This window comes from Olea europaea, chromosome 22, assembly GCF_002742605.1.
Source record: "Olea europaea var. sylvestris chromosome 22, O_europaea_v1, whole genome shotgun sequence".
NCBI lineage: Eukaryota > Viridiplantae > Streptophyta > Magnoliopsida > Lamiales > Oleaceae > Olea > Olea europaea.
In genome coordinates, this window is record NC_036258.1 from 15,383,126 (window position 1) to 15,397,331 (window position 14,206).

At 36.7% G+C, this 14,206-nt stretch overlaps 1 protein-coding gene across 1 annotated transcript; it reads right to left on the reverse strand.

Moving 5' to 3' along the window:
- Positions 1-7,857: 7,857 nt before the first annotated feature.
- LOC111371192 lies at positions 7,858-11,707 on the reverse strand. Its single transcript, XM_022993093.1, has 7 exons — positions 10,977-11,707; positions 10,517-10,834; positions 10,208-10,270; positions 9,813-10,010; positions 9,683-9,740; positions 9,336-9,433; positions 7,858-7,951 (listed from the first exon to the last, which is right to left on the reverse strand). Exons 1-7 carry the CDS (start codon positions 11,705-11,707, stop codon positions 7,858-7,860), a joined length of 1,560 nt encoding a protein of 519 aa, XP_022848861.1.
- Positions 11,708-14,206: the final 2,499 nt, after the last annotated feature.

Sequence of the window (14,206 nt, forward strand, 5' to 3'; positions counted from 1 at the left end):
TATATATATATATTTTTTTTTCCCTCGGTTGGTTCCCACTTGTGAGAGAATTGGCCAAAAATTTCGGCTGCAACGGTCATAAAAATCCTTTTGCCCCAAAAAATTGGTACCAGAGAGCCTCTTAATTAGTTAGTGTATTCATATTGCTTAATCAAAATCCAATTCTTAATTGGCGAATGGAATGATTCTCTCTCTCTCTAAATGCTAATGTGCTGTTTTAGTGTATGGCAAATAGAACAATTATCATACAAATTTGATTATTGTACTTTTATTTACTTTTTATGAAGTAACATGTACACTTATATAATCAATTCGCCGTGAATTATGATCGAAATAAAAAGAAAAATACAACCATCTCAACGAGTACCAAAATATAAGAGACTTTTTATATTATTGAAGGATATAATTTATCTATTTTTTAATCCACTAAATGGTGGGGCACGAAATCATTGTGCCAATTGGGCTTGTGCAATATTTATGGGACTATTCACTTGTTTCTTCGGTGTTAAAGTTTATTCCTATTCGAGGGTGGCCTAAAATTCATCATGACTCTCCTATTTTTCATTTTTATTCAGTCTACTTTTTATTTGAAAAAGGAAAATGCAATCTCTCTTGTGTGAAGCAAATTCGGCCATTGATTGAGTAGATGTCGCGGTTCATATAGTTTACAATTCATTTAATGAGTGATATGAAAGTTCTCATATTTATTGATCCACCAAAAATTATCAATTGAAAATAGTATTTTGGAGGAAGAACTAATGACTAGGTTACAAGCAAAGAAAGTCAAAGAAGTCATGGAATTACTTGATCAAGTATAGTGAATGAAACATCGATCACAATAGGTAAAAGGACAAATTTCATGTTGAGCGTCAAAGAACAAAACAAGATTGATGAACTAGGTTCAAGGAACGGACGGAGGGGTTGAGGAATACAACTATGCAACCTCACAGTTGAACCAGGCATGAGGTCGCATGCCTCCATATCCAGAGCACTATGAAGGCTGGAGAATAGCCTATGCGACCTCACGCTTTAACCTTAAGCGGCAGCAAAGTATAAATCTGGGACGCGAGTTTTTCAAATTTCGCATAATCTTCTATGTTAGTTAAGACTCTATTTTACCAATCTTATGGTATTTTTAGACTCAAATTCCGTTGTGACTAGGTTTTTATGAGTTACCTATAAATATAGTCCTTTTCATTATAAAACACAAAATTGGAGAGATACTATTGCAAGACACATTTGCTTTCAACTCGTTTTTCATTGAACTAATTTTGGAACTTATCGAGGATTAATTTCTTTTGGTGTTCAACAATTCAAGTAAAGTTTGTAAGTTTTGTAATCAGTCAAAACATCTTGGGTCTTTGGTTCAATAATTTATCCAGTCGAGCTTTTCCAAAAATTGATTCTTTGCTTTCTTGGGTTTGATCTAAATTGTTGTGGGTTCCGTATCTCTAATTACTACGTGGATTTGCATCAGTTTGATATGTAAATTTATTCTTGAGGAATAATTGGAATAACTCTAATAACTTTCAAGTGAAGTGATGTTACTTACCATGAAGAAATTGTAATTTCAAGGTGAGTCAAGTGGTATGTCGACAATTCAAGATTTGTCAAATGTATTGACAAGTGTTGCTAAAATAATGATGAAAGGGACGTAGAGATAAAGATAGACATCGCTTTCTTTGGTTCAGTTCTAAAAAGAATCGGATTGAATCTGAATTTTCAAGTATTTAGTAAGTGAAATCGTCGAGTCCAAATTGAATTAGGAACTATTCGGGTTATGGTTGGTTTCCTTCGATTCCCAAGTTCGTACAATAATTAATTTTTTAATATTTACAACAATGTGTAATTAATTTAACTAATGACATGTTCTATTTTAGCTCTTACAAAACAACATAGTCCAATTCCATGACATCTTTTGCATCCCTCTTTGTTCTTCATTGATTTGACTATTAAAATCATAAGAAGAGAAAAATGGCGAGCTCACACTAATGAAAAGAGACACAGTCGAGCTTCCAATTCGATTTCTCCATAACGTTAGAAACGACACTATAGTAGAATAAGAGATTTGGGTAATATTTAGGTCAATTTGATTAAGTTGGGTTAAGCTGAAAACTAGAAATAGGAAACTTATATTTTGGGTTAGGGTTAGGGTTAAATTAATTAGTTAGCATTTTTATTTAGAAAAAATAAAATAATTTAGCTTTTTTAAGATAAAAAAAATTACGAAAATTCGATTCTTATTCAATTTTTTGTCTAGAACCGAGAACTAAACAAAACCTGTTAGTTCTCAATTTAAATATCCGTTCGGATACTTAACTTAATAAAAATGCCTCGATTTGGTTCGAGTCCGGTTTGGTTCAATAGTTTTGTCCATTCCTACATGAAAATCTCCCTCAATGTTATTGTACTCAAGGGAAAACGAGATAAAGGGAGTGAGAAAGAAAAAGGAGAGTCTCCTTGAAATTGAACCACTTACGTTATTTGTTGAAAATAATTAATTGTAATGGACATGGTGTTTCGTTATTAATCGTTAGGTGTTATTTGTATGACTCTATAAAGATTTCTGGACAAGTCTTAGAATGTGAAATTCATTTTGTTATTGTAATCGACATTGCATGTTTCTGGACTAGAATTCTTGAATTTAGATGCTATTGTTAACGAAATTTTTTCCTTTTGACTTAAAACTACTACAAGTGTACGGTTCGTTAACAAGTAATAAAGTGGAATATTAAGTTCTGAATATTGTCCCACAAAGATTGAGTAGTTCAATTTTATCTACCCTAGCCTTAACCGAATCAATTTATCAAAATAGGAATTTAATCTTAGAAAAACCCTAATTTAGTAAAAACAAAATTTTGCTAAATGACTTGACTATGCAAACTATGTGTTTAAATGAAATTAATCGCAATGTGATGATTGGAATGCAAAATTGATTGTATTCAATAAAATTAGAAAACACTAGGACACAAATTCGTATGTAATAATAACTTGAAACCATAATTTTACAATCTGACAACACAATTTGATTATTGACGACTAAATGCTCAACACACTCTCTCGAGTAATATTGAACCTACTTTTATGTACTACTAGCCTATATTTCTATGACAGATGCATATACATAAGAGTGTACGGGGTTTTATGAGTAATTAATGAATCACGCAAAGCATAGATGTGTATTTCTTTCCCTATCGGACCCTATGATGATCTATACCTTGTCAAATCTATTTCCCTTCTCTCGAATGTAAGAAATAAATCACTACACATCACATAATCGCATGCACTCAATCATGGACAAAATTAGTGTATATAAATCATTCAAATAATCAAATATGCGTTTAATTATCAAATTGAAAAAATTAAAATCCAAAGATCATATTACATAGTTCATCGATCTCCTAGTGCAAGAAAACTTAGCCTAACTTTGAGAATCTAAAGGAATACATGAATTCTTGAAAATAAAACATCATCGGATATTGAAATTTGATGAAATCTTGATGTTCTTCTTGAAATTCCGTGTTGATCTCCCTCAATTTGGTCTCCAAGAAGTATTTTGTTCTTCTCCAATGCGTTCTCTCCCGAAATTTGATGATTCTAAGTTTTTATATCGCGTCCAAATCGTCTTCCAATAGAGTTATAACGTAAAAAGAAAATTGCAGACCTGGCCCCCGAAATATGCCTATGCGACCGCATAGGTATAAATTTTTGTCCAAAAAAATTGCTGCATCACCCTATGCAGTCGCATAGGATGGACTTTTCACACCTTCCATTTTGGTCCTCAAATTTTATTCAATCACTTCTTGGCCTCTTTTCTTATATCTTCTCATTCCAAGGTTCAAGTATGGTCACCAATTGGTACTTGGCACGATAAAATCTTTGATTGCTCCTTTGGTTCATCTTTTAGATATTTGTACTTTGGTCCCTGAACTATCACTTTGATTCATTTTGGTCATTTTTTCTTCTTTTTCTCGTGAATTCCATCAAGTCCATCAACAAACCCTACAATCCAAGAATTAAATGAATTTAGGTCACATTTTAAGCACTTTGATCGTATGTTAGTCATGTTTGTGAGTTATATAAGTACGTAAAAACACGCTTACCAAATTCTCCAAATTTGAACTGTTGTTTGTCCTCAAATAAGATTGTGACTTAACTCTCATCAAACATGGCTCAATAACCTTCCGTATTTCAGGATTGGAATTCAGTAATTAACACAGGAAATAGTTTCAATAGTGCGAGAATAAAATCAACCTTCACTTGTCAGATGCAAGACTCACCGTGTGGGTGTGAACTCATACCAGCATATCAAGCTCATAATTGGTTTAATCCCGACCCCAAAATGGTCAACTATATCCTTACTTTGCTCGAGAGATGCACAACCCCCCAAACTTATTTTTTTCACTCAATTATCTCGGGGTTGTGTTTTAAAGTTAAAAATTTAGGTAACTGTATTCCTTACCCTCTCTTTGTTTGGATAGATCTCACTATCACAAGTTCACATGTCAATAAATGAAGGCTCTCCTAAATTTGATTGCTTCAACACTTAGGATTAAACTTAGTTATTTGCCTCACCTTGAAGGTGTGATTTTTATCAACCAAATGTCCAAGGGCTTCATCCATACTATCGTACTATGTATTTTAAATTTTCTGGATTTTTTGATGTCATCTTATCATTTGCTTTCTATATAACCCCTGTAACGAGTTTTGGGCCGTGACTCCCAAACCAGTTGGCCTTAGAGCACCAGATTTTACACCCTTGCAGGCTTATTCACTCGAGTTATAAAGGCTCGATCAGATGACTTTTTATTGACCTATTTCCCTCTTGCTTTCTATATGACCCCTGTAACAAGTTTTGGACTGGTGACTCCCAAACTAGTTGGCTTTAGGGAACCGAATTTTGAGATATCCTTAAAGGCTTACTTGCTCGAGTCATAAAGGCTTGGAAATGTGTTATATTTTCGTAACCTAGATTATTCCCTTTATTATTTTTCTAGACATTTGGTCTCTAAAATCAACTCCCAATTTAAGACTTTCACCCAGTATTCATCTCACTTGTCTAGGCAATCCACATAGCGTAATATATGCACGGAGCCCCCACTTATCTTAATGTTCCCCTCTAATTGTAAACCATCTCCAAATTATTGAACAATTTTTGGTTTATAGGTCTCCATTCATTTATGGCTTAATCTAATCGAGGTTTTCTGGTTTCTCCTGCTTTATTCAAATCCAATCACTCACCTAACATGTATGGCATGAGTGGCGTGCATATGGAATGTCAAGTACTACATCAACAAGTACCAGTTAATCAAATTCTGCACCATATCCACATTTCCTATCACATACCTATTCCAATAATCACATTATTATCGGCAAAGCTATCAAACCTACACAAGCATGCAATGAACTTAATACAACATATTAATCCAATAACTACTCATCAAGCATACAATATGCAACCAATAACAGAAAGAATTGATGGACTGTGATCGTTTCAAAGTGGATTACATTACATGCCGATAATTTAGTTTCCAAAACATGTCACCATTCAAAATATGCCACCACCCCCAAACTTATACAGTACATGGCCCTCAATGTGAAAAGTAAAGAGTTAAAAAGGCATAATTTGAAGGACAAGTGCAAATTAGAAATAACAAAATGAGTTAAATAAAACTTCCCTTATCACTGGGGTGGTGGTGACTGATAATTGGGTCCCGCAGTGTCCTCGGCTGGTGGAGGTGAGAATAGGCCAAGATCTACCTTAATAGGTCCGACTACTGACCTGCTCTGCCTGCATAGTTCTCATCATACTACTCTGTGCTCTAGCTTCACCCTCTATGCTACCCATTCATTCCCAAGTGTCATTTACCCTTATCTGTATGCCATCCACTCTGCCCACATACATACTCAGCCGCTCGTTCATAGTCTCCATCTCCCTCTTAGCTGATCGGGCCTCCTGATAAGCAAACTGTGCCATGGTTTGAGTGGTACTAATATCACGTCAGTCGTCAAGGCCCCTAGAGCTTGCTGGATACCCTGTATGTTATGGCTGGTCCCTATGAGAGTTGCGAATGTCTGACGCAATAACTGAGTATCAACTCCAATTGGTGGTGGAGGAGCATGTGGCATCTCTTCATCTGCATTTTCCTATCCTGTTGTGGCTTGTTGCTGCCTACGTCGCTCATTTTCTTCCTTCTCCCTATGCTTTATCCTGGCTCTTTTCTAAGCCTCCAGTATAGTACGCTTTATAGGGGGACTAGGTTTGGCAGGTACTTTCCCCGGTGGGACAGTGACACCTGCAGCTTTACATATTCCACTAATCAGGCTGGGAAAGATCAAAGAACTATGTCTATCTCCATAAATGAAATGTCACAATATTTTTTTGACACATGAAATATGAAAAAAAAAAATAGGCTTTCTACATAATTATATGTATCTGGGGGATTAATTTGGAAAACTTTTCAAAAAAGAAAAATACTTTCTTTTTGTTAAGACCAATTAAATGAAATGGAAAAAAGAGAGGGATGAAAGGCTTTCATAAAAAATCTCGTAGAAAAAGTACAGTCAAAATATGGTTTTTGGGGGTGGAATTTGTGGTAAGATAAAAAATTTTTTTGATCAATTATTTGATAATTATTAGTAATAGAAATTTTTTAAATTTAAAATGGATCAGTCCCTATTAACCGCTCGGGCATCGACCCAGGAAGAAGAAAAGGAATTTTCTACAAAAAAAAGCTCGTTGGATGAACTGCATTGCTAATACAACAAAATATTTTCTTTGTGCGTCGACTCTAGAAAAGATTTTAATTTCAATTTTTTTTCTTTCCACTCAGAACCTGAAAAAGATGGATTATTTTGTGAAAGAATTTTTGGGGATCGTATCCATACGATTTTGCACTTCTCGACAAATATAGGAATAATCCTTTTTATTCTCAAAATGCCTAGTCTTCGACACAAGAAAGCGGTATTTTGTTTGATGGAAGAAATCGAAGAATTTCTTCCCCATGATTTCGGAATTCGTGTTATCAAAGGATTTCCTGCAATTATTTCTAGTATGAGGATTTCCAGAAGAAGATGCCATTGGAAATATTACCTGAATGGTATTTCTTTCCCGTATTTCAAATGGTCCGTCAGAAAACCAAAGGGAGGGTTAATTTCGATTTTTTTTGCTTTCATTCTACTTGTCCCCTGAACTAAATTCTTACTTCCAAAATATTTTCTTTTTGGGAATCAATTAATCCCTTTCTTTCTATCGAATCGATCATACGAGATGAAATACCCAAACAATATATTTGGTCATAGCAGAGCGTGGCTAGATCTTTCTTATTTTCCCGAACCAAGTGATGGATGAAACCAGCTGTACGATTTTTAAATGTTGTTCTATGTGAAGTCGGCTTGATATTGTGGCACAAAAACAACCACATGATTGCTATGGGTGGAGTAAGCTCAATATGGTGCCATTTAGTTGTTCGGAGTGGCCAAGCATTCTCTCTCCCCATTAAGACCTCTACCACTTTGTTCCAATTGAATTTGCTCGAGATGGGGGTTATGTTGTTCCACGTGAGCTGATAATAATCATGGATAACCTCAAGTGAGAACATAATCCACTGTCCCCGAACCCATGTTTGGTGCAAATGGGCAGAACCCGATGTATCAATGTCAGTATTGAAATTTGCATAGAACTCTGCAACCAATTTTCGTACACAGGGTGTGGTTGCTCTACTATTTTCTCCCATCCACATTGCTCGACCATAATGGCCAATTCAAAGCCAGGAAAATCATCCAATTTTACACAACGCTTTGGAATTCATGTCCACCAACTTACAACGTTGGAATACCGGGCTGCTGTTTTGGAGTTCAGGAATCTTCGTAAATCCCCATATAGCTCTTTAGTATATGCCATCTTAGATGATGTTTATCTTTTCCTTTAGAAGTTCTTTTTGGTGGCATTCTACAAAAATAAAAATTCAATGTCAAAATCATAGAATGCAATGAAAAAGGCATGTAGAAAACAAAAAAATCGATTTTGATGCACGAATCACCCAAACTTACTCCGAGAAGCATGTATAGCACATTGGTGTACAATATTCAAGACATGATGTTCAAGATAGTAAAAATATTGCACCTATAGGAAAAACTAACAACATTAGGCCCAAACATGCACATTATGAAAATTTGACCCATGATCGAGTATGCACTTTCAACCCCAGACATCATCGGGAAATAGCGAAATTTTCTAGACAATCTCTAGACATATGGAAGTATTCAATGTACTCCAGCACACATTCAAATTTCAAGTTGATCAGAGGTCCTTTGGTTAGGTAACTGAAGAGGCTAATTAGGTGACGCAGGGTGCCGTGACCTAGCATGTCGTGCCTACATTATGCAATTTGGGATTTTATGTTTTACATGGCCTTTCATGTGATATCTTATTACCCAATTTCTATTCACATCAATTGTAATGCACGACAAAAGCAAAGTTTACAAAATTACATAAAACTCGTCTTTAATCGAACAGTTTGTGTGCATTTTGAAGTTTTCACAACTTTGGTGTATGAGGCTTCCTAAACTAGCTTCCATTGTGACACATCAATCACAAACATAACACAACATTCAATCTTCACCAATTTTTGGAAAATAAGATAACTAAAACCTCCCAATTTGAAGTTAAACAATTAGGGTTTAGAGACTTTTACATTAAACTTGGTGTGAATGTGGGTGAATTAGTTACCTTCGATCACTTGGATTCTTGATAGTGTGATAAATTGTGCACTTGATTGTTTTGAGTGTGTTAATTGTGTTGATTTGTGTGTTGGGTATGTGAGTTTCTTGTGTTTGAGAGCGTGAGATAGAGAGAGTTGGGCTAGAGAGAGAGATGTGACTTGAGAGAGTGAGTGTTTTGTGTATGTGTGGTGTTTTTAAGTTAAAAACTGATTTAATTTTTTTTTTGTGAGTCCTCTATGCGACTGCATAGAGTAGTGGGTCAGGGCCAAAATTGGCCCTAACCATGTCTATTCAACTGCATAGGTGTTTATTCTATGCGGCCAAATTCTTTTTTTTTTCATATGAACATGAAAAAGTACCAGTACTTTTGACTTTTAAATACACCACTCGACTCACATCTCCTCAAAATATTTTGTTTTCGATGGTAAATTTGACCTGCCTTTTCACATCTCCAAAGATAACTTTTGAAACTTTTTCAACCACATGGGATATGTGCCGGCCAATGGATGTGATATCAAAACCAAAATTTTGAATTGAATTTAAACCACTCTCGAAAATTTTACGAAAAATGACTGTGTGCCTTGAAATGCGTGAATGTCACGCCCAATCACCCAACAACAAATTCTACCAATCTTAACTCGTGCTCAATGCCTTGAGACTCATGTGGATAGTGCTTAGCCTCATGCATTGATGATCGATGACTTACTGACTAAAAATGCAAAACGTAAAATTGAAAAATTCCTAAGCTAATGCAGAAAGCAAAATAAAATAAACTAAAATGATACAGTGGGATGTCTCCTACTCAGTACTAGTTTATAGTCAATAGCTTGACTTTTCCACTTTTGCTTCAATTAGTCATCTTGAGTTGAATGGTGGACTTTTGCTTAGAGAAGTTCCCGTCCCACTAGTGTTTCAGCCTTTGCCCATTAACTGTGAATGCTTTTGTTTCATAGCTGACCTGTATAGCTCCATATGACAGAACTTTAGTGACAGCGTAAGGACCCAACCACCTTGATCTTAATTTTCCAGGAAAAAGCTTGAGTCTCGAGTTATATAACAGAACTTTTTGCCCCACTTTTAACTCTCACCTCTGAATATGTAGATCATGCCACTTTTTGGTGTGTTCTTTGATAAACTTTGAGTTTTCGTATGCTTCCATTCTGAATTCATCTAACTCATTGAGCTGTAATAAACGCTTTTCAATGGCGTAGCCCAGTATGCCCGGTGTTCTATCTCCAATGGGAGGTGGCACGCTTTTCCAAACACTAGGCATAATGGAGACATGCCTATCAGTGTTTTGAATGCTGTCCTATATGCCCACAATGCATCGTCCAGCTTTTTAGACTAGTCCTTTCTGGGAGAATTCAATGTTACCTCTAATATTCTCTTCAACTGCCGATTAGACACTTCAACTTGCCCACATGTTTGTGGATGATATGGGGTTGCTACGCGATGTTTAACCCCATATTTACTCAATAACTACTCGAATTGGCGATTATAAAAGTGTTTGTCCCCGTCACTGATTATTGCCCACTGTGTGCCATATCTGGTAAAGATGTATTTTTTCAAAATCCCAATTACCACATTCGCGTCATTTGTTGGTAATGCAACTGCTTCCACCCATTTTGACATATAACTCATCTGCGACCAGGACGTACTGATTTGAAAACGATGGAAAAAAGGGTCCCATAAAGTCGATTCCCCAGACATCAAATATCTTGACTTCCAATATGCTGTTTAGTGGCATCTCATTCTTTCTTAAGATGTTCCAGTGCGTTGACATCTATCACACCTCTTAACAAATTCAAAGGCATCTCTGAACACTGTAGGCCAATAAAACCCTGACTGTAAGATCTTTGTGGCAGTCTTTGAAGCTCCCATGTGAGCCGCATAGGCAGATGAATGAAAATGCTCAAGAATCTTAGGTACTTCACCTTCAGGTATACACCTTCTCACAATTTGATCCACCACTTGTCTATAGAGAATAGGATTTTCCCAAAAATAATATTCTAGTTTGCCAAAGAACTTCTTCTCCTGGTGACTCAAGTAATCTGGTAGTGGGATTGACTTAGTCAAATAGTTGACGATGTCTGCATACTTGGGGCTTCTTCTGCACTGAACATCTGATCATCTGAAAAAATTTCGTTGATATCCCCTAACACTTCTGGTTCTTCATGTTCTAATCTCGATAGGTGATCTGCTACCACATTTTTGCTGCACTTCTTGTCTCGATGTCAATGTCGAATTCTTACAGCAGTAATACCCAACGGATTAATCTCGGCTTAGCATCCTTCTTTGTCATTAGATACTTCAATGCTGTGTGGTCTGTGTAGACTATGACCTTAGACCTCACGAGATATGATCTGAATTTGTCAAAGGCATAGACAACCTCCAAGAGCTCATTCTCAGTGGTTGTGTATTTGATCTGGGCATCATTCAAAGTTCGACTTGCATAATAGACCACATGGAAGATCTTGTTCTTTCGCTGTCCAAGTACTACAACTACGGTATGATCACTGGCATCACACATTAACTCAAAAGGCAATTCATAGTCAGGTGCTACAATCACCAATGCTGACGTGAGTTTCTCTTCCAAAGTGTTAAAAGCTGTCAAACATTCCTCATTAAATTCAAAGGGCACGTATTTCATTAACAGGTTGCAGAGAGGCTTGGTGATTTTTGAAAAATCCTTAATGAATTTCCTGTAGAATTTAGCATGTCCTAAGAAGTTGTGAACCCCTTTAACTGATGTTGGCGGTGGTAACTTCTCAATAACCTGAATCTTTGCTTTGTCCACCTCAATCCCTTTTGTCGAGACCTGATGCCCAAGTACAATTCCTTCCTGCATCATGAAGTGACATTTCTCCCAATTCAATATTAAATTGGTTTCCCTACATCTTTGTAATATCGGATTTAAGTGTTCCAAATACTCGTCAAATGAAGACCCAAAAATTGAGAAGTCATTCATAAATATCTCTACCATGTCTGAGAAAATCACCATCATATATCATTGAAAAGTGGCAGAGGCATTACAAAGGCCGAAAGGCATCCTACGGTATGCAAAAGTATCGTAAGGGGAAGTGAAGGTTGTTTTCTCTTGATCATCTGGTGCCACAGGTATTTGATTATAACTTGAATACCTGTCAAGGAAATAGTAATGTGAGTGGCTTGCCAATTTCTTCAGCATTTGGTCAATAAACGGAAAGGAAAAGTGATATTTCCTTGTTGTCGCATTGAGTTTGTGGTAATCGATGCAAACCCTCTATCTCGTCACCGTTCTGGTCGGTATCATCTTGTTCTTCTCATTTAGCACCACTGTGACTCCACCTTTCTTTGGCACCCCCTGAACTGGGCTAGTCCATGCACTATTTGATATCGGATATTTGATTCCAGCATCTAGAAGTTTAAGGACCTCTGTTCTGACTATTTCCTTCATATTGGGGTTCAACTCCTTTGACTTTCTATGGTTGGCCAAAAATTCTCTTCTATGAGAATCTTATGCATGCACAGTGAAGGGCTGATCCCTTTAGTATCTGCTATGGTCCATCTAATTACAGTCTTATTCTTCCCGAGTACCCTAAGCAATTTTTCCTCTTCCACTTCATTGACTGTGTTTGAGATGATGACAGGGAGTGTACAGGATTCTCCCAAGTAAGCATATCTGAGGTTTGGTGGTAATTGCTTGAGTTCTAATTTCGGTAGCTGCTGAATAGATGGTAGTGGTTTTGTGGGTCTTGTCCCAAGCTCCTCAAAATGTCTTCTGCGTGTGTACGGTGGGTTAGTATCCAAAAATCTTGCACATGTTTCCATCTCCACTGAATTAGATTGCGTTGACTACGAATGTTCAATGCAACCTTCATAGGCATCTGATAGATTGTGTAGCAAAAATGAGTATTGGACCACCTTGTCAATTACGTCGATCTAGAAATAGCTATTTGACTCTGTAGGTAATTTCATTACCTTGAAGACATTAAATGAGGCTTGCTCTTCTCCCAGTCTTAAAATCAACTGCCCATTCTAAACATTGATTAAGGCTCTTCCTGTTGCCAAAAATGGTCTGTCCAGTATTAACGGGATGTCCTTATCTTCTTCCATGTCCAAGATTAGAAAATCTGAAGGTAATATGAAATTTTCAACCTTGACAAGCACATCCTCTATTATACCCCTGGGATGTGTCAATGACCGATCAACCAGCTGCAATGTCACTATAGTTGCCTTAGGCTTTTCCAAGCCAAGTTTCTTGAAAACAGATAGAGGCATTAGATTAATACTTGCACCACGATCACATTGAGCCTTATCAAAATAAACTTCACCAATTGTTCCAAGGAACAGTAAAACTCCTTGGATCTTTCAATTTCGGTGGGAGATTTTTCTGAATTCAGGCACTACACTTTTCTGTTAGCATTACCGTCTCGTGGTTTCCTAGCTTGCGTTTATTCGATAGTATGTCCTTCAGAAATTTTGCATAGCTAGGCATCTGGAATAGTGCATCAGCGAGTAGAATATTGATGTGGAGTTTCTTGAAGACTTCGAGAAATTTCTTGTATTACTGCTCCAACTTCTGCTTCTTTAACCTCTATGGAAAATGCGTGGGAGGCTCATGAGGGTTAATGGTTGCCTTGACTTTTAATTTGCTTGGTTCTTCAGTTAAGGTAGATTTCTTCATCTGCTTGTCATGCTCTATAGTCTCTTCAATCGCAGGAGATTTTGTTTCTCGATTTATACCGGGCCATTTTACATGTATCTCGAGTAGCTGCTTTCCACTTTGAGTTGTGATTGCTTTAGCATGTTCCTTTATGTTTATTTCAGCACTGCTTTGCCAGTTAAAGCAACTGCCATCTGTCCCATCCGAGTCTCTAGATTTTTGATAGCTGCATTTTGATCTTGAAGAGTGGCCTCGATTTTCCTCATGAATTGATTATTGACAACTATGTACTGGTTGGTCTTCTCCATAAATTTATGAAACATCTCTTCCAGTTGAGGTTTTTTCTTTGGCTGGTGATACTGACCTTGTGGCCTATTTTGGTTTTAGTTGCTCCAAGAGAAATTTGGGTGTTTTTTCTAACTCGAATTGTATGTTTTCCCAATTGTGTTGTTTTGCTGCCACTATCCCAGTTGAGCAAAATCTGCCTGCTCTACTCCTTGCACCAAGATTGGACATTCTGCTGTTAAATGTTCGGCTCCATAATCCTCACAACTGGCCTTCTTTGACTCTGTTGTGGTAGCTGATTGTGTTATTTTTTCTACCTTGTGAAATAATGAATCAATTTTGGCAGACAAGTCGGAATAAACGTCTACTTCATAAACCCCCGATGTCTTCTTCTGAACTGCTCGTTCCAATGTCCACATAGCTAAAGTAGTAGCCATAGTCTCAAAAAGTTTGAATGTTTCATCAATTGTCTTTGTGGACAGTGATCCGTTTGAAGATGAGTCAACTATGCTCTTGAAGGTGGGGAGTAATCCCGCAAAAAAGTATTGGACC